General features: G+C 41.0%; 1 protein-coding gene across 1 annotated transcript in view; it reads right to left on the bottom strand.

Annotated features, from left to right (window-relative positions):
* The window catches only part of vwa8 (von Willebrand factor A domain containing 8), a 340,247-nt gene that overhangs the window by 184,163 nt on the left and 135,023 nt on the right, over nucleotides 1-21,061 (bottom strand). Inside the window, 6 exon segments of the mRNA XM_043694451.1 lie at nucleotides 4,890-4,961; nucleotides 9,643-9,749; nucleotides 9,856-9,962; nucleotides 10,482-10,597; nucleotides 11,889-11,966; nucleotides 16,729-16,988. Of these exon segments, the coding sequence (XP_043550386.1) occupies nucleotides 4,890-4,961; nucleotides 9,643-9,749; nucleotides 9,856-9,962; nucleotides 10,482-10,597; nucleotides 11,889-11,966; nucleotides 16,729-16,988 (740 nt within the window).

Raw genomic sequence — 21,061 nt, 5'->3', positions numbered from 1 at the left:
TGGCAACATCCTTGTAAATCTTTTCTGAACCCTTTCAAGTTTCACAACATCTTTCCCATAGAAAGAAGACCACAAAATGCACGCAATATTCCAACAGTGGCCTAACCAATGTCCTGTACAGCCGCAACATGACCTCCCAACTCCTGTACTCAATATTCTGACCAATAAAGGAGAGCATACCATATGCCTTCTTCACTATCCTATCTACCTACGACTCCACTTTCAAGGAGCTATGAACCTGCACTCCAAGGTCTCTTTGTTCAGCAACATTCCCTAGGACCTTACCATTAAGTGTATAAGTCCTGCTAAGATTTAAGTGTATTTGATACAATATTACATGCCAGATTTGTTAAAAAATTGGAAATGTTTTGGAATGATGCATCCTCTGTGACATGGATTAGAAGTCTGCTAAAAAAACATGAAGCAGAGGGTAGGTACAGATGGATATTTTTCAGATTCGGGATGAGTTGAAAGTGATGTGCCCCAGATATCAGTGTTGGGACCCTTGCTGTTTCTGATTTAGAGAAACGACTTGGAGATGGTGTTGAGGGCAAAATCTCTAAATAGGAGATGATACTAAGCTGAGGAGAAAAGTGAATTGTGAGGATGATGCCGAGCAACGTCAGAGGGATGTTTACAAGTTGGTCAAATAGGCAGACACCTGGCAAATGAATTTCAGTGAGAGAGATGAGAGGTAATGGTTCTTGGTAGAAGATACAAGGAGGGATAATACAGCCTCAATGGTACAACTTGCAGGAGATTCTGGTGGAGGGACCTCAGGGTTCACACGCATGATTCTCTGAAGGTGGACAGGCAAGTTGAAACAGTTGTTAAGAAGGCTTATAATCAGCCACACAATGTATAAAAACAAGTAATGATGCTAATCTTCTACAAATCTTTGGTCAGACCACATATGGACTATTGTGTTCAGTTTTGGGCACTCTATTTAAGGAAGGAATGTCAAAGCCCTGGAGACAGATCAAAGGAAATTTAATGGAATTATACTAGGAATGAAAGATTTAAGATATAAAGAAAGATTACAGAAATTGGGCTTATTTTCCATCGAGCAGAAAATAAGTGACTTATTGAGGTTCTCAAAATTATGAACACGTTTCACAGGATAAAGGAAGATTTATTTCCACGAAATGGTATGTCAGTAACTAGGGATCACAATTTCAAGATTGTCAGCAAGAGAGCTAGGAGAGGTATGAGGAGAAACTTCCTTTCTCAAAGTTGTTAGGATTTGGAATGTGCTGCCTGAGACAATGGTGGAGGCAGATTCCATGGGAGGTTTCAAAACAGTCCTGGATATATATTTGAAAGTGATGAAGTTAGAGGGCGACAGGGGTAAGGCTGGAGAGTGGGTCCAGCTGGGTAGCTCTTTTGGGAGCCAGTAGAGACATGATGGGTCAAATTCCTTCTGTACTGTAAAATCCTATGACTCTATGATAGATTGGGTCAAGGAGGAAAAGTTATGTTTATTTGAGTAACTATTAATAGATAACATTGGGGAGTAAATGGGATTTATTTTGCCATGTGTTTTGAAAGCTTTCAAACTGTGTTATGTTTAGGCAATTTAGGATTATTTTTATTGCTCCTATGTAATAAACTTATTGTTTAAACGTAATCCACAGCCTTGTGTGTTTATGTTTCAATTCATTTTGAATTAGAAAAAAAATCTATCAGGCCAAATTTATTTCTGAGACACGTTGGTCACAAGTCTCAGGAAAATGTCATAAGAGACTTCAATTCTTCACTTTGAACAATGTGGAATAGAAATTGCCTCAAGTGCCATTTCATCATGCTCTGCATCAATAACTATTTATGTTCTGGTCAATCGCCCTCTTATCTCCTGCAATTACATTTTTCAGGTTTCTGAAAACTATTCTTCAGCACTTACTCACAGGCACAACTTCAGTTTTCACAGACACCCAGCCACCCCAAGTTAATACAATCCCTGGACGTCAGATTTGAAGGTGAGATTTGAGTGGATCTATACCATCTATGCTAACCGATGAATTAAAAATTGGATATGCCAATATTACCTTCCTGTTCATGTGTCTGTCTAACTGCCACTGAAACATATCGAATCTGCTTTTACCAACTCTACTGGCAGTGTGTCCTACCATTCTCTGTGTAAAAACATTTCCTCGTAGACTTCCTTTAAACTTTCTCTCACTCACCTTAAACTCATGCCTCGAGTATTTGACATTTCCACTCTAATTATCCACCCTATCCATGCATCTCATAATTGCATACACATTGTCAGCTTGCCCCTCAGCCTCCAATGTTCGACTGAAAACAGTCCAAGCTTGTCCAACTCTCCTTAAAGCTAACAGGCTCCCATCCAGGTAACATCTCGGGAAACCTCTTTCGCACAAAATCATAAATTGCTGGAAAAATGCCGATTTTGATTTTGTTTCAGATTTCCAGCATCTGCATTTTTTTTGCTTTATTGTTGGTGTTAACATCTTTTGCATCCTCTCCAAAGCCTCCACAGCTTTCCTGTAGGGTGGCGACCAAACAGCACTTCGAATGTTGCCAAACTAAACTTTCATACAGCTTGTAATTCTGGACTTGTCTGCCTTCAATCGCAATTGTTTGCTCAGTACTTTTTCCCCTCATGATGATAATTGATCTAAGTTTGTCCCTTTTCATAACTTCTACATTACTGATTACCATTAAAATGGTACTTGTGTTCTCCATTGTGAAAAGTGAAACAAAATACTGATTTCATGATGCCGCCATTTCTGACTTCCCTACTATTAACTCCTCAATCTCATCCCACCAGAGACCATCATTCACTTTTGCACTGTTATATTCTTACAGAAGCTTTAACTATCTGTTTTTATATTTTGCAGTAGTAGACTCCATGACTCTATCATATTCTTTCATCATTTACTTTTGCTCTTTTGATGACATTTTTCACTAACCCTTTCTTGACCTTTACACGTTTCCCAATCCTCCAGCCTACCAATTGCCTTTGCAATATGGCATGCCATAACTTTTGTTTTAATATTACCTTTAACCTCTACACTTAGCCATGGATATTTCTATCTCTCTTACAATCTTTCTTCCTTTACAGAATCAATTTTAGATAGGAGCAATTGAGGATCTTCTTAAACATCAGGTATTTGCTCATCAACCATCCTACATTTTCATCATCTCGCCCAGTCCAATCTGTCCTCCTGCCGTAAATTACCTTTGTTTAACCCTAGAATGCCAGTGAGACTCCAGTTTCTCACTCTCCAATAAAATTTGAAACACTATGTTTGAAAAATACTTAGGCTGCAAAGCACTTTCAGAAGTCCTGAGGTTGCAAAATACACTATTTCAGTTCAAGTTCTTTCTTTCTCGACTTCAAATTTCTAATCTGACTGCATCAATTCTCAGCAATGGAGTTTGAGAGCTGGCCTCAATGTGGCTGAGCTGAGGAGTCTCTTTCTCAGTGTCCCAGTTTCAACTGTCAATCAGCAGGGCCTATTTTCAAGTGCAACGTCACCTTAGACACAGATTTGGGAACAACTTCTCAATTTAGTACAAAAGCAGTGACAAGTATAAGGTATTGAGGAGTGCTCTGCCCTGACTTTTAAACTTAAGACCTCAGAAACTGTTAATTAAAATCAAAGCATTTTAATCATTATCTGCAGTGGTGACACAGAGTAAGTTGATGTGATACAGATCAGTCCGTTCTTCCTGTGCAGGTTTAGTGCTGATCATTAATTAAAATGTAGTCATGCTAGGAAGAACTCACCTTTCATTCTCGGCTAGGAGCAAAAACAAATATCACTGATTATGCGACTCACAAGCCCTGACATATTTGACAATTTACAGTAATGGCAGGCAGTCCTTGTAAATTGTAGGCTCTAACATGCAGAGAACATGTGTGTTTTCCTACCTTCACAACTGGACTCCAATGATATGTACGTGTTGTTAGGTTTGACATTTGAACTTCTTGTTACGGTATTAACAGCTTTAAACATGATAGGTTCACATATGTCAGGCCAATGGTGTTAGGTTACTAGATGTAATGTCATGAGATTTGAAATCAATAAGCTAGACTAATGCTTTGGGGTTTGAGGTCAAATCTCACACCATGGTTGTTGGTGGGATTCTAATCCAATTAATAAAATTTTGAACTGAAAGTATGCTGCAGTAGTGATGATCGCAAAATTATCTGTTTGACTTAAAAACCCATCTGTTTCACTGATGTCCGCTGATGAAAATCTGCCATAATTTCTTGGCCTGGCCTACATGCGACTCGAGATGCACAGCAATGGGTTGACTCTGAGCTACATTTTCAATTGGCTGAGCAAGCTACTCGGATAGGAACTTGCAACAAAATGTGGCTTTGCCAATGACGCACATACCCCAGGAATGAACAAGTTAAAAGCAACTGTCATTATGCAGATTCATCCGGGTTAAATATACATTCAACAAATAAACAAAATCTTTCCCTAAATGGGTATTAAGAGAGGTTCAAATTTGTTTTTATCCTGGGAAATGAGATTCTCTGTCAGACACCAGTGTTATTGCAGAGTTCATAACTTTCTTTAAAAAGGAATTAGTTCCTTGATTGAAATGGAGATTAAGATGTGGGATTACACAATCTGGCTCATATTGGAAATATGATCCAAATAGTTTCTTTCTGCACTGCAGCACTCAATGATCCCCAGCTATATTCTTTGTAGAGAGGCAGTTGATGTTACTTTAAAATTATTGTTTTCAGCTTATTTGATGCTGTAGCATGTCAACCATTCAACGCTTACATGTTACATTTCTTAATCCTGAAGGTTTTTTCCCTGAGTGTGGAGAGGGTGTGTGGTTGGACCGGGAGGTGGAGGGACATGCGATCAACCACAAATTCACTCCTTCAAAACAGTGCTCACCTGATTTCCAACCAACAGAAGATGCTCACCGAGCAGGAAGTCCTTGAGCATATCCTCCATTACCTCCATGTGCTAAAGAGAGAACAGACATCTGAAGTGAAGACTTCATTCAGGAAAAAGGAAGGCTACAACTAACAGTAGGAATAGGCTTGTGACTCTCTGGTCTTTTCAATTAGGCTAAGTTGGACAATGCACCATTAACTATACTAAGGGTTATTCTTCCAAGGCAGCTGGAGAGACTTAATATATTGACCCACGATGTTTCAATCAGGGAGAGGAAGAGACTCAAACAGCTGACTGGTTTACTTTTGTCCCTATGTTCCACAGCACAGTACTGTGTAATGGAGTATTTTGATACTTCAATATAATTATGTATAATCAGGGTCAGACATTTCACTTCAAGGTAACAGTGAAGAATTAGAAATAGATATTTTCGATCAACCTGCTTAGATATGTTATGATACATCTCTGGAGCAGGTGGGGCTTGAATCTAAGTCATCTGGCTCAGAGGTAGGAACTTTTGCCACCCTTTTAAATTTCACCATCTGTCATGATGGGAGATGAACCTAGAAGAAATATGCAACTTCTTAAGCCAACTACAGTTGAACTACTGCTCCCAGAGTATGTCTGCAAAATGGTATGGTATGCAAATGATATGATCAAAAGCGAGCACAGTGAGCTTTTCAAGACCTTGATTTATTAATGGAGGTTTAATTTTTTTTTAAACTTGCTTTGATTTTCTCATGCTTTCTGGAGAGGAGAAAAAGACTAAGAAAGTTTGTTAATCTTTATGTTTTGAAATAATATGGTGATGAAACAAAACCAGCCATTTTTTTACAGCTGGATTATCAACAACATGCACGGACTAAGTGAAAAAGCAGTGTTCACACTGACTAAACTGCAAAGTGTGGGTCAGCCCATTCTCTCGAGTAAAATGCAGATCTTTCATCAACAAGGGAGTCGAGAGATATGTAAGGACAGACAGGAAAGTGGAGTTAACACCGCAAACAGAACAACCATGATCTTATTAAATAGGAGATTGAAGATTTAAAGGAACATGTGATCAGTGCAGCTTCTACTTCTTGCGATCTTATGAATGACATCTAATTTGATTGTGTAGCTGGTGAATAGGAGAATCCCGACAGTGTGGAAGCAAGCCATTTGGCCCAACAGGTCCACACCACTCTGAAGAGTATTCCACACACACCCATTCCCCGACCTTATTACTCTACATTTCCCCTGACTAATGCACCTAGCCTACACATCCCTGAACACTATGGGCAATTTAGCATGGCCAATTCACTTAATCTTCCCATCTTTGGGCTGTGGGAGGAAACTGGAGCACCCAAAGTTAACTCACGCAGACACGGGGACAATGTGCAAACTCCACTCAGACAGTCACCCGAGGCTGGAATTGAACCCTGGAGCTGTGAAGCAGCAGTGCTAACCACTGAGCCACCGTGAAGATTCTGGGCTTGATACCGGCATGTGTTTTCCTGAAGACAAGGTGGACAAGTGATATTCTTTCATTTTTCTTCATGACAAGTAACTAACACTTCGGGACGGGCTTTTGGGAGCACATTTGAGGGCGGCACGGTGGCTCAGTGGTTAGCACTGCTGCCTCACAGCACCAGGGTCCCAGGTTTGATTCCAGCCTCGGGTGACTGTCTGTGTGGAGTTTGCACATTCTCCCCGTGTCTGCGTGGGCTTTCTCCAGGTGCTCCGGTTTCCTCCCACAGTCCAAAGATGTGCAGGTCAGGTGAATTGGCCATGCTAAATTGCCCATAGTGTTAGGTGCATTAGTCAGAGGGAAATGGGTCTGGGTGGGTTACTCTTCAGAGGGTCGGTGTGGACTGGTTGGGCTGAAGGGCCTGTTTCCACGCTGTAGGGAATCTAATCTAATCTAGTTGATGTGTAAGAATTAAATGCTGCAGCAAGGAAAGTGCGAGATTGCTGTCGATGGACATACCAAGATGGGCCAAATGACCATTCTCATTTATAAATATCTGTGATCTTGTGAAATGGAAAATAAATAAATCTTTAACACAAGAAAGCATGGTAATCACTTTACTTGAGAGAGATGTGAAGTTGTTAGCAATTTCAAAAGCGATCCAAGCCAGTACAGCACAAATTTATTGCAACTGGCAAGTGATCAAATGAAGAGAGAGGTCAGTTGGAATGACTGCCAGAGAATCTGGGTTAGCACTAATAAGGCTAAATTACTCAGAGCATTCTGACAGGTTTGTCAGCATCTGGTCAACTGTTTTTCTTCACAAACTCTGCTGAGTGAATAAAGAATATAGGTCAGAAAAAACAGGTCAAGCAAATCAAATTTCAATTACCTGAATCTATCATTCAATATTCTTGTCTCAAGGGAGGGTTTCAAAGCTAGCTTGACAAAAGTGAAGAGTTATAATCCCTTATGAAGTTTAATGAGATTTGACGGCCGTTCATGAAATTAATGTCTTGAGAGAATTACTGAGAAATCTGTGGGATCTGTTCTGATTACATTAGTAATTTGATGAGTGCTGTGGGAGTTTGATCAGACTGTATGAGCCAAGTTTACCACATATCAACTTTGGGTGATAGAAATACGTTCTATAAATATTGAAGACTGTATCAATGTTCTAACTATATAAACCTTACAGTTGCTGGTTCAAACCCACGGAATATCATTGAAGCTTTATTCTTTTAGTAATTCCCTGACTATCACAGCTCATTAATTAAAAAATAAAAGTTATCCAAGATTGTCACGTAATTGTGACCTTCGGGGTACAGTACACTCAGATCCAAGGGTTGTATCAATATGTCTGTTGTATTTAATTCCATGTAGCAACAGGGGAGAGGCATACAGGTCATTCTGCTATTATGCGCGTTTCGTTAACTCAAATTCACTGTAACAATTGACAAATTGGGAATTTTGTTTCTACAGCGTGAACTTTTAAGACTTGTGTTGGCTGTAATACAATTATAAGTGCTGTTTCTAAAGCACAATTTTTCGAGAATGTGGGTTGCACAAGAACGCAACTATTGTATTACAGAACTACCTGTACTGCAAGGTTTTTCACAGTACAGGTCAATTCCAAAATCATAGAAGAGCAGTTCAGTGGTTACAGACAGTTGAGGCTACTAATAATCCAGAGATCATGCAAAATCCTCCTGATGAACATCTTGGGGCGAGAACCAAAATTCTGTCTCACGGACTAGTCAAGCAATTGCCTAACATAGCTATGCTCACAGAATCATACCTTACACACAATATCCCAGACATCAACACCACCCTTTGCTCTGTCCTGTCCACCAGCAGAACAGACTGAGTAGGGGCACAGAGAAACAGAGTTGCCCTGTGAATCCTCAAATTTGACCCTGGATCCCATGAAGTTTATGGCATCAGGTCAAACATGGCCAAGGAAACCTTAGTTATCAGCAATACTAATGACCAAGTCAGTTGAGCCCTAAAGGACATAACTGCTTGTCTGGTGATAGGGAAGCAATATGAGGGGAAAACATACTTGACTTCATCATCATCAATTTTCCTGTTCAGATGTATCTATCCAAAACAGTATCAGTAAGAGAGACCACAGCACCTTGTGGAGACAAAGCCACAAAATTTAAGAAAGCTCCACTATGGTGTGACAGTGTCTAGTGCTGAATGGGATAGACTTTGAACAGATCTGTCACTCAAACCCCGGAATCCATGATGTGTTGTTGGCCATTGGCAACAGCAGAATCATACTCCAATGTAATCTGCAACCTTGTGGCCAAGCATATCCCCACTCTAATATTACCATCAAGCCAGGGGATAAACCTTGGTTCAATGAAGGGTGCAGAAGGGCATAGCCGGAGCAGAACCAGGCATGTCTAAAAATGAAGTGCCGATCTGGGGAAACTACCAAACAGCTTTACTTGAATGCGAAACAGCACAGGCAGCAAGTGATAGAAAGAGTTAGGCGATCCCAAAAACCAACAGAACAGATCTAATCTCTGCAGTCCTGCCACATCCAGTTGTGAATGGCGGTGGACAATTAAACAACTCACTGGAGGCTCCACAAATTTCCCCACTGTCAATGACTGGGGAGCCCAGCACATCATTGCAAAAGATAAGGCTCCAAGTTAAAAAAACTTTTTCCTGCACTCAGTCTTAAACCTTGATTTTATGCTGGACTCATTAACCTTAAAAAAATGCCTAATTTGTCTACTTCTGATCCAGGTATAGTGGCTCAATGGTACCATTCTTGGCTCTGAAGCAGCAGGTCATGAGTTCAAGTAATAGACCAAGCTCTTTTGATAGCACCTCCCAAACATATGACCTTTACCTTATAGAAGAACAAGGACAATAGACACATAGGAATACCAACAACTGCAGGTTCTCCTGATGGCAATTTCTTCAATGTCAAACAGTCAAATTCCTGAACCTCCCTTTGTAATAGTACTGTGGGTGTACCTACACCACATGGACCACAATAAATGCAGGCTTAGCCTGCACTGGCCACATCCCATAAGGAATTGATTAAAAAGTCCCACTTCAGAGATTTCAACCCATCCTAGCAAATAATTAGCCAACCATCTCACTGAAAACAGATAATTTTAGTGTCTGTTTGAGTCTGCTTTGTCAAAAATTGGCTGCCATGTTTCACATATTAGAGCAGGGACCACATTCACTGGAAAACACTATGAAGCATCAAAGTTGCCAGATTAATGCAACCCCTTTTTTCCCCTTCATAGTGACAAACTGATACTGAGTTTGCTTTACCTGAGTGTTTTCATAAAAGAGGACATCTGGTACTTTCATCTTTTCATCTGGATTGTACAATGGAACAGAAACCCTCCCAATTGTAAGAATTCCAGCCTTGATTTCACCTGCAATTGTAGACAATGCACAGACTTAATATTAGAATACTGTACAAATCCCAGAGAGTTTCATCACAATTCAACAGTTCAAAAAAAGGAGTGGATGTGAACTTGCATCTGATGTCGGCCTCCTTCTGGTGCTCCACATCATCAGATGTTGCCTCAATCCCTGAATCCTTCAGATTTTTCTGCAAAGCTGATCGAGCAAGGTTTGGCAAAAACCTGGAGAAACAAATTGCTGGTTTATATTTGTCTTACTCTGACACATAATGTGCTAGTCATGCTGCAGTTGATATGAAATCAATCACCCTTCTTTAACAATTTTCTGTTGTTTGTCAGAACTACAATGAGCAAGTGGTTGTGAGATCAGTAGATAGATACATGAATCAATTTGACTCACATCACTTAACAAATTTAACAAAGCTCATATGAAGAATTCTACCCACAGACAAGAAATCCAGTGTGCAAACTACAGAGATTAAAGGTAATGTTGCACACGAGACTGTGCAAATGGATGAGATGCATGATTGGCAGGGAACAGCTTCGTAATACTTGCATATATTCGCAAACTTGTTCTGAATTTCTATACAAACAACAGCTCAATGAGCTGTGTAAACAAAAATTCAGCCCACTATCACTTCAGTAAAGTTGAAAATGGGTAATATTGAGAAAAGCTTGATAAGGACCTTCAACGTAGTTGAACAGTGAGCAACAGGTACAGGGAACAAACTGCCAAGCTACCTGGAAAGACATGCTTTATTTACAGCATGGTACAGACTCTCTTCGGGATAGTGAGAGAAGCGGTTGCAGATTCGCAGTAACTGTCGTGTAGAAAGAGATGAGGCCAGAGACTGCACCTGAATGGGCAAAGAAAACAAAAATCCAGTATTAGAAGCCATTCCTGTTTCCAATACATTCAGGATTAAATTTAGAATTGAAGAAGACTGCAAAGAATACAAACTGAAGAACAATTTTGCTCTGAGATTACTCTGCAATGATACTTGTACAAAACATAGATTGTATTCAAAACGTGAAGAGGCACTTTGGCACAAACAGCAATATCATACTGAACAGCTAAAATGCTTTTTGTGACATTACTCAATTGACAATATTGGCCAGTTCAGTGGAGATACTTCCCAACTCTTCCTGAAGGAAGTGCAATAGAATCTTTGAAGTCCAACTGAGAGGGTACTGGACTTCAGCAAACATCTCTTTGGAAAGACAGCACCTCTGACAGTGCAGTCTTTCCGCATTGCAATGAAGTTTTAGCTCAGATTTTTGAGGTCAAGTCTCTGGAGAGGGACTAAAACATTCTGCCATGAGTGAATGACCAGCTTGACAAACATCTTTGTAAATACTAGACTTACAAAAACATAGTAATACACTTTTTGAGATGATGAACCTCTTCTTCAGCTCCTGATCTTTTAAGTTCATTGACCAAATTCCTTGAAGAGACATCTGTTATTTGCATTAGCAAGACAAAGAATTTCTTTACACAAGGATATTTCAGTAAATGATGAATCATGGATGGACACTGAAACTCCAAAACTTGAAGCAATTTATTGAAGCTCACCAACATATGAAAATAAATGCCAACAAAGATTGCCAGGCCCATTCAAGCCAACTGCATTACCAAACTATGTTATTACCAGGAGATGCAGGCAAACAGTTGTCACTAGTTTCAGCAGAGCTCTGGGAAAGGCTTCTGCATGCAAGACAAACTGGAGGAAATGCCAATAAGCCTACCATAATTAACGAGAATTTATTCCCATGACTGGAAATCATCTCAAATGTTTGGAGTTTGTCAAGTTCTCTTTCAGGAGGCCTTTACACTGGTCAGAAGACTCAACAAAAGAAAACAACTTGCATTCACAGGGTGCATTTTAACATAATAAATGTCCCAAAGTACTTCACAGGAGTGTTCCAAAAAACCATATGGAATAGTAACAGGAATAGGCCATTCAGCCCTTCGAGGCTGCTTCAAGGCCAGTTCTAAAACAAGATCTCAATCTGAAAATATTCTCTCTTCACAGACGCTGTCTGACCTTCTGAATATATATACACAACATTTTTGTTTTTATATCCCAACGAGACATTCTTCTCAGACCTTGTTCTCCTTGTACAATTTTGTGCCCAAATTCAACTTACTGTAGGGTCGCTGGCCTGCCGAAGCTTGTGTGTAAATCGCAACAATTGTGCAACAGCCTCTTTTGGGACATGCGGAGTCTGCAGGAACAAGACAATACAGCACATGCCAATAATTTTCCAAGCAGTTTGAAAGAAACTGGATTTATGCAGATATTTATAAAAATGACAAACAGTAATGGTCCCAAAACAGATTCTTGCGGCACACCACGAGTAACAACTCCAGGACGAACATTTCCCATCAACCACCACCCTCTGTCTTCTTACAACTATCCAGTTTCTAATCCAAACCGCTAAATCACCCTCAATCCCACGCCTCTGTATTTTCTGCAATAGCCTACCGTGGGGAACCTTATCAAACACCTTACTGAAATCCATATACACAACATCAACCGCTTTACCCTCATCCTCCTGTTTGGTCACCTTCTCAAAGAACTCAGTAAGGTTTGTGAGGCACGACCTACCCTTCACAAGCCTGTGTTGATTATCCCTAATCATATCATCCCTTTCTTGATGATAATAAATCCTATCTCTTCTAATCCTTTCCAATACTTTACCCACGACTGAAGTAAGGCTCACTGGTCGATAATTACCAGGATTGTCTCTACTCCCCTTCTTGAACAAGTGGACAACATTTTCTATCCTACAATCTTCTGGCACTTTTCCTGTAAACAATGTCAACATAATGATCAAAGCCAAAGCTCAGCAATCTTTTCTCTGGCTTCCCACAGAATCCTAGGATAAATCCTATCTGGTGCAGGGGACTTAGCTATTTTCACAATCGCCAGAATTGCTAACACTCTCTCCTTGTGAACCTCAATCCTGTCTTGTCGAATAGCCTGTATCTTAGTATTGTCCTCAACAACATTGTCTTTTTCCTGCATGAATACTGATGAAAAACATTCATTTAGCACCTCTCCTATCTCCTTGGACTCCACACATAACTTCCTGCTACTGTCCTTGATTGGCCCTAATCTTACGCTGGTCATTCTTTTATTCCTGACATACTTATAGAAAGCTTTAGAGTTTTCCTTGATCCTATCTATCAAAGACTTCTTAGGTCCTCTCCTGGCTCTTCTTAGCTCTCTTGTTAGGTCCTTTCTGGCTAACTTGTAACTCTTAAGTGCCTTAACTGAGCCTTCACATCTCACCTTCACATAACCCTCTTTCTTCCTCTTGACAAGTGATTTAACTTCTTCAGTAAAACATAGCCCCTTTGCTCGACAACTTCCTTCCTGCCTGACAGGTACACACTTATCAAGGACACACAGAGTAGCTGGACTTGAATAAGCTCCACATTTCAATTGTGCCCAGCCCCTGTAGTTTCCTTCCCCATCCTATGCATCCTAAATCTTCCCTAATTGTATCATAATTGCATTTCCCCAGCTATAACTGTTGCCCTGTGCTATATACCTATCCCTTTCCATCGCTAAAGTGAATGTAACCAAATTGTGGTCACTATCACTGAAGTGCTTACCTACCTCCAAATCTAACACCTGGTCAGGTTCATTATCCAGTACCAAATCGAATGTAGCCTCCCCCCTTGTGGCCTGTCTACATACTGTGTCAAAAAACCCTCCCAACACACATTGGACAAAAACTGACCTATCTAAAGTAATCAAACCAAAGCTTTTCCAGTCAATATTTGCAAAGTTAAAAACCCCAAAATAACCCTGTTACTCTCACTCCTACCCAGAATCATCTTTGCAATCCTTTCCTCTACATCTCTGAAACTTTTTGGGGGCCTATAGAAAACTACCAAAAGGGTGACCTCTCCTTTCTTGTTTCTAACCTCAGCCCATACTATCTCAGTAGACAGGTTCTTGTCAAACGTCCTTTCTGCAACCATAATAAGGTCCTTGACTAACAATGCCACACCTCCCCCTCTTTTACCACCTTCTCTGTTCTTACTGAAACATCTAAACCCCGGAACCTGCAACAAGCATTCCTGTCCCTGCTCTTTCCATGTATCCGAAATGGCCACAACAGTGAAGTCCCAGGTACCAACCTATGCTGCAAGTTCACCCACCTTATTCCAGATGCTCCTGATGTTGAAGTAGACACTGTACAAACCACCTTCCTGCTTGCTGGAACACTCTTGCAACCTCGAAACCGTATTTATGACCTCACTACTCTCAACCTTCTGTACACTGGAGCTACAATTCAGTACACTTTGGTCCAACTTGTCCATGCCGACCAGATATCCTAATCTTGTCCCATTTGCCCCATATCCTGTAAACCCTTCCTATTCACTTACCCATCCAGATGCTTTTTAAATGTTATCATTGTACCAGCCTCCTTTACTTCCTCTGGCAGCTCATTCCACACATGCACCACCCATGTGAAAAGATTGCCCCTTAGGTCCCTTTTACATTTTTCCCCTCTCACCCTAAATCTATGCCCTTTAGTTCTGGACTCCCCCACCCCAGGGAAAAGACTTTGTCGATTTATCCTATCCATGCCCCTCATGATTTTATAAACCTCTATAAGGTCACCCCTCAGCCCAGAGAAAATAGGCCCAGCCTATTCAGCCTCTCCCTATAGCTCAAATCCTCCAACACTAGCAACATTCTTGTAAATCTTTCTGAACCCTTTCAAGTTTAGTAGGCTCTCATTGGAAGCAGAACAGCAAAGGTTCAGTTGATTCATTTTTGGGAGGGGAGAGTTGTCCGTTGATGAGAGGCTGAGCCAACTGTGTCTCTGTTTCCTGGGGTTTAGAAGAGTGTGAGATAATCTCACTAAAACTTTAAAGATTTTGAAGGAGTTTGAAAAGATCCGAGAAGTTATTTTCCCTTGGCGAGAAATTCTAGAACATGGGGCATGATCCCAGGAGGAGGTCAATCATTTAGGATTGAGCTGAGGTGAAATTTCTCCATTCAAAAGGTTGTGAATGCGTGGAATTCCCTACCCCAGAGGGCTGCGGATTATCCATCTTTGAATAGCTTTAATACTGGGAGAAATAGATTTTCGATCTCTCAAGGCATCAAGGAATATGGGGAGCTGATAGGAAAGCAGAGTTGAGCCATGATCAGCTAGGATTGTATTAAATAAATAAGCAGGGTCAATGGGCAAATTGGTGTACTCCGGCTCCACTTTCTTGCATGTTATGCCTGCACTCAATTTCTTGCCATAGATTCTTGTCTAAGGTTGAAACGCATTTGTGAACGAAACCAATATTCTGTCACATTTCAGGGTAACGTTGAGAGGTCATTCATTCATTCATAGTGAATGGAAAAAATCAAATCAGTGTAAGGCTGGATTTTCATGGTATGTTTACAGAATTAAGACTTTTTTATTTACAGCATAGGAGGCATGGATAGGAAGAATGCACTCAGTCTTTTTACCCCAGTGTTGGGGAATCAAGGACTAGAGGGCATCAGTTTAAGGTTAGAGGGGAAAGAGTAAAAGGTAAACTGAGGGGCAACATTTTTACACAGAGGGTGGTATGCATATGGAATGAGCCGCCAGCAGAAGTGGTTGAGGTGGGTACAATAACATTTAAAAGGCATTTGGACAAATACATGGACGGGAAAAGTTTAGAAGGATATGGGCCAAGTGGGGTTAGCTTTGATGCACATTTTGGTAAGCATGGACCAGTTTGGGGCAAAGTCTCCTTGCTTTAGGACTCTTTAATTTATGCTTCTGTTCATCAATTGTTAAAATGGCAAGCAAACCAAATCAATTTTGAAATGAAAGTTTGGCATTTTGCTATTCAATGACTGCCAAAAAAAGATCCAACATCCACAAAAACAAATTAACATCCCAGCGTGCAGTGAAAACACTTCTCAGAAATTATTGGTGAAGTGCTGCACTGACTACAAAGGGAAGCAAATTGTGTCAGGCTCCTTCTAGGAATCTCACTCCATTTTATCCAAGTGTTACATCAGGTCTGGATTCCAGCTAAGACAGACACTGATGACGAGAAGTTATCCATGAAAGCAAACAGGATGCAACTTCACACATCACAAAGTCTGCTTACTTCAACCCTGCCTCAGTTGCTATAGTACACTCAACCTCAGCCCTTCACAATTTTCTGTGTGACGTAGATGGTTGACAGTAACAAACAACTGCATGGACAGTAAAATCATACAGGACATACTGCTTATAATACATTTAAAGATATCTAAAGCTAACAATGATGCAGGAAGAAGCATTTCATGAATTTGATTTTTTTTCATGGAACACGCATATCACTGGCGAAGCCAGTATCCACAGTCCATTCCTAACTGCCTTTAAGAATAAACTATTCGAATCCATCTGGTACAATGCACACACAGTGGTGGTGGGAAGGAAAGCTCAGGAATTTTCAGTAATTATCTGGCTCTTGCAATGACATGCAAGTCATTTATCATGGTCATTTTAAGCTTGGACAATGAAACAGCAGTTAAGGTTGCCAATTTCCAATTGTTATTTCCTACCCTCCAATGTTTAGGCAATTCAGCAGGACTCATTTCATATTGTTTTTGTTTTCTTCATTGGAATGTCAGTATCTCCAGTTGGGGTGGCTTTTGTTGCCCAGCCCTAATCATCCTTGAACTCAGTGACTTGCTGGGCCATTTCAGAGGGCAGCTACGGGTTAATGACATTGCTGCGGGTCCAAAGTCACATATGAGTTTGATGAGGCAACAACGACACATTTCCTTTGTTAAAAGACTTTAGTGAACCAGTGTGGGTTTTCTTTTTTAAAAATAGTCTGGCAACCCTTGTTGCCAGACTATTACTCTGGGCCTCTGGATTACTCATCTACTACACCATCGACTTCCCCTTAATGCCAATTAAAACATCTCATACAAAAACACAAATGTACAGAAACAGTGAAGTGTTGAAGCTAAGCAATGCTTACTATATTTCTAAGGACTTCAGCCTCTTCTTTCAATGCAAGCGGTCTTATACTGTGAAACAGGAACATTGTTAGCAACTCCGATCCCAGCCATTGTTGAGTGCTACTGCCCACAACAGGAGGCTCGGCCAAGGCTAAGATCCTGAAGGATGGATGGATGGGATAAATCAACCTGGAATCACATAGGGAACAAGTTGTAGAAAAAATTGCTTTAAATTTTGGCAATACAAGTAGACGCAAAACAATATCGTGAAACAACTTAACTGAGAGCTCTTCCCAATCTGACTTTCAAAACCAGGTCCAGCCCTGCTTTAGGAACCTGATTCATATTGTGCTAGCTTAGCTCAACAAGAAGATTCACTTAAAAGCAGCCCTGTTCAACAGTACATATTATGACAAATGAGATTGGAAACAGCTTAAGTAAGTTTTAAAGCAGAGTTCAAAGCACAATCTGTGGAAAGAATCTTCATATTTTACACAAAAAGGGAAGGTCCTGTTGTGGTTCTGTTCGCCGACTGGAAATTCGTGTTGGACAGTGTTTCGTCCCCTGTCTAGGTGACATCCTCAGTGCTTGGGAGCCTACTGTGAAGCACTTCTGTGACGTTTCCTCCAGCATTCCTAGACAGGGGACGAAATGTCTGCAACACACAATGAGCACCCGAGCTACAAATCTTCTCACAAACTTTGAAGGGAAGGTCCTCTTTTGAAACTGGAGAATCAAGGGCAACTTTTATCAGGAGCGCCCTTGAGTTTTTCTATTATAGTGTATTTTGGAATTCCTTCGGCATACTGCCCCAGTAATTCCAGCTGGAGGTCGCATCCAAGGGCGCACACATTCAAATTCATTTATACCATTTTTATTCTATTAACACAATGTTCTGATCTCGAGGGAGCCCATTAACCTTTAAAAATACAATCTCTATTCGCACTTGTTAACTGAAAGTAGTCTACCATGAGAGTTCACATTTTAAACAAGATCTTTTGCTGTATAAAAATTAAAACCAGTATTCATAATTTAAGACTGCACATATTTCATAAACCCTTAAGTTATGAAGTTGAAATTCTTAACAAGTCACTTCCACTTCTGTTTTTAATTCCACACAAGAGTTCCTTTGTACATGAAAGGAGCTTGAGGGTTCTTTTATTCTTCTGAGACCAAGCCAAGATATGCCACAGCTCTCAGGAATTCCCATGTATTCTCATTACCCTCCCCCAAACTTCGAGGTTTGAAATTTCCTGAGGTTCTTCCACAAGAATTTGGCTAAGCAACTCTCTCAGTTCTTTAGCAGCTCATAATGGGTTTCATGCCTTTGTGTAGTGACCTACAACCTCCAGCAGCTTTCTCTCTCTGTCGGATTCCAACTTGCCTGAGTTGGAGACAAAACAGAGATAAACGTAAAACAGAAGGAAAGCTCACCACAGTGTAACCTGCCCCATGGCAAAGTGACAAATATGGGATGTCCCAGCTGGACATTTAAACTGATTAATATCAACTTGCCCTTTGTTCCAAAAAGCAAATGGATACTTTAAGATATTGCACTGTTTACCAGTTGTTAATCAACCTATTGTAGATCTGGAAATTTGCACGGCTGATGCATATCTCTGGGTTAAATCACGTTTTATCAGAATTACTCTCTACATTTTGAGAGAAAATAACCTGCTGTTTATTCTACTCACACCTTTAACTCTAGCCCTATTCAATAAACATGGGCTATCTTTTCAACGGTATTTTTTAGATTTACTAGATTCCCTACAGTATGGAAACAGGCTCTTCAGCCCAACAAGTCCACACCGACCCTCCGAAGAGTAACCCACCCAGACCCATTCCCCTACCCTATATTTACCGCTGACTAATGCACCTAACACTACGGGCAATTTAGCATGGCCAATTCTCACCTAACCTGCACATCTTTGGAGTGTAGAAGGAAACTAGAACACCCAGAGGAAACCCACGCAGACACGGGGATAATGTGCAAACTCTACACAAACAGTTACGTGAGGCGGGAATTGAACCTGGGTCCCTGGCACTGTGAGGCAGCAGTGCTAACCGCTGAGCCAACATGCCGCCCACGACTTGAGTAATTAGAGATATTTAGATTAGATTACTTTACAATGTGGAAACAGGCCCTTCGGCCCAACAAGTCCACACCGACCCACCGAAGCGCAAACCACCCATACCCCTACATTTACCCCTTACCTAACACTACGGACATTTTAGCATGGCCAATTCACATGACCTGCACATCTTTGGACTGTGGGAGGAAACCGGAGCACCCGGAGGAAACCCATGCAGGCACAGGGAGAATGTGCAAACTCCACACAGTCAGTCGCCTGAGGCGGGAATTGAACCCAGGTCTCTGGTGCTGTGAGGCAGCAGTGCTAACCACTGTGCCACCGTGCCGCCCCCCCAAACAATTTCTCAAATTCTCAAAACTGGAACTGTTCCCAATTAACTGACATTTGATAACTTGATTTCATACTATCAGATGTTTTTACAGTAGGATCATACAGCACTGCATAATTGATAAGGTTACTGAAAAATTCACTGGCTCCAGCACTCAGGATATCTAAGTGTCCACTGCTTGAAAAACCTCACACACATGAAAGGCACGCAGTACCAAGTAACAAAATAAATTAATTTGATATTTTGAAAAGGTAAAAAATATGGTTATTATTCTGATGAAAGGAGAGTGCAGGAAATCAAGCCCCATTACTCACTGAGCTACACCAAACTCACAAAAATGATCAATTTAGTTCTCTTTATTCCTGCTTTCAAGAAAACATGACCAGGTTTCTTCAGTAAGCTCAATAATAATTAGTTTATTAGAAACAAACAAACAAAGGCTTTAACTATGTAGCCAGCTGATTATCAACTAAGCTACTATGCAGACGAAACAATGTCATCTCAAACCTATAATGCATATTGAGACAGTGACAAAATGACAAGACATATGGACCACCGTCTGTGTGAAAAAGATTCCCCTCAGGTCCATTTTAAATCTGTCCCCTGTCACCTTAAAACCTATACCCTCTAGTTTTGGACTTCCCTACCCTACAGAAAAGATCACCTATCACCTATTCACCTTGCCTATGCCCCTCATGATTTTATAAACCTCTGCAAGGTTACCCCTCAGTGTCCTACACTCCAGTAAAAGTCCCAGTTTATACAGCCTCTCCTGAAACTCAAACCCTTTCGTCCTGGTAAGATCCTTGTAAATCTTTTCTGTACTTTCCAATTTAATAATGATGTGGAGGTGCCGGAGTTGGACTGGGGTGGAAAAGTTAAAAATCACACAACAGCACGTTATAGTCCAACAGGTTTATTTGGAAGTACTAGCTGTCAGAGCGCTGCTCCTTCGTCAGGTGCAGCTGAACACACTTCTGCACACTTTGTTACCACAGATACTGGAAGTGTCCCTGATTTCCCACTTATTTGCCATTATGAACTTTATTAACTACAAACAATAAACTGAGAACCAATTACTCAACCCGACTGACTACTCACCAAGTCAAATTCTTCACTAGCTTTCACTCTCTATTCCTCACAAAATACATTTAACATTTAACAAGTTGGTCACACCACACACCAGGGCGACACAGACAGAGAATTATTGAATGACCAGCAGAAAGACAACCAGAGTAAATATAACACATTGGATACTGTTGGGGAGGGAAATGGACTTTGAGGAGAAAACAGCAACAGCCACGTTGCAGCTGGAATTGCCAGAGCGGGGAAGTGACAAAAGAGGAGTGGGGACATTGCACTACTGATAAACGAAACTATCACTGCAGTAATGAAGGTGGTCATCGCAGAAGGATCTTCAAATGAGGTCATTTCGGTAACGGGGCAATCATTTGCTGGGATTATACTACAGGCCTCTCTGTAGAGGAGTAAATAGAGTCATAGAGATGTACAGCATGGAAACAGACCCTTCGGTCCAACCTGTCCATGCCGACCAGATATCCCAACCCAATCTAGTCCCACCTTCTAGCGCCCGGCCCATATCCCTCCAAACCCTTCCTATTCATATACTCATCCAAATGCCTCTTACATGTTGCAATTGTACCAGCCTCCATCACATCCTCTGGCAGCTCATTCCATACACGTACCACCCTCTTCGTGAAAAAGTTGCCCCTTTGGTCTCTTTTATATCTTTCCCCTCTTACCCTAAACCTATGCCCTCTAGTTCTGGACTCCCCGACCTCAGGGAAAGGCTTTGTCTATTTATCCTATCCATGCCCCTCATAATTTTGTAAACCTCTATAAGGTCACCCCTCAGCTTCCGACACTCCAGGGAAAACAGTCCCAGCCTGTTCAGCCTCTCCCTGTAGCTCA

The sequence above is a fragment of the Chiloscyllium plagiosum genome, chromosome 7 (genome assembly GCF_004010195.1).
Source record: "Chiloscyllium plagiosum isolate BGI_BamShark_2017 chromosome 7, ASM401019v2, whole genome shotgun sequence".
NCBI lineage: Eukaryota > Metazoa > Chordata > Chondrichthyes > Orectolobiformes > Hemiscylliidae > Chiloscyllium > Chiloscyllium plagiosum.
Note: the sequence above shows the minus strand (reverse complement) of the source record. Positions and strands in the feature narration are given on the sequence as shown.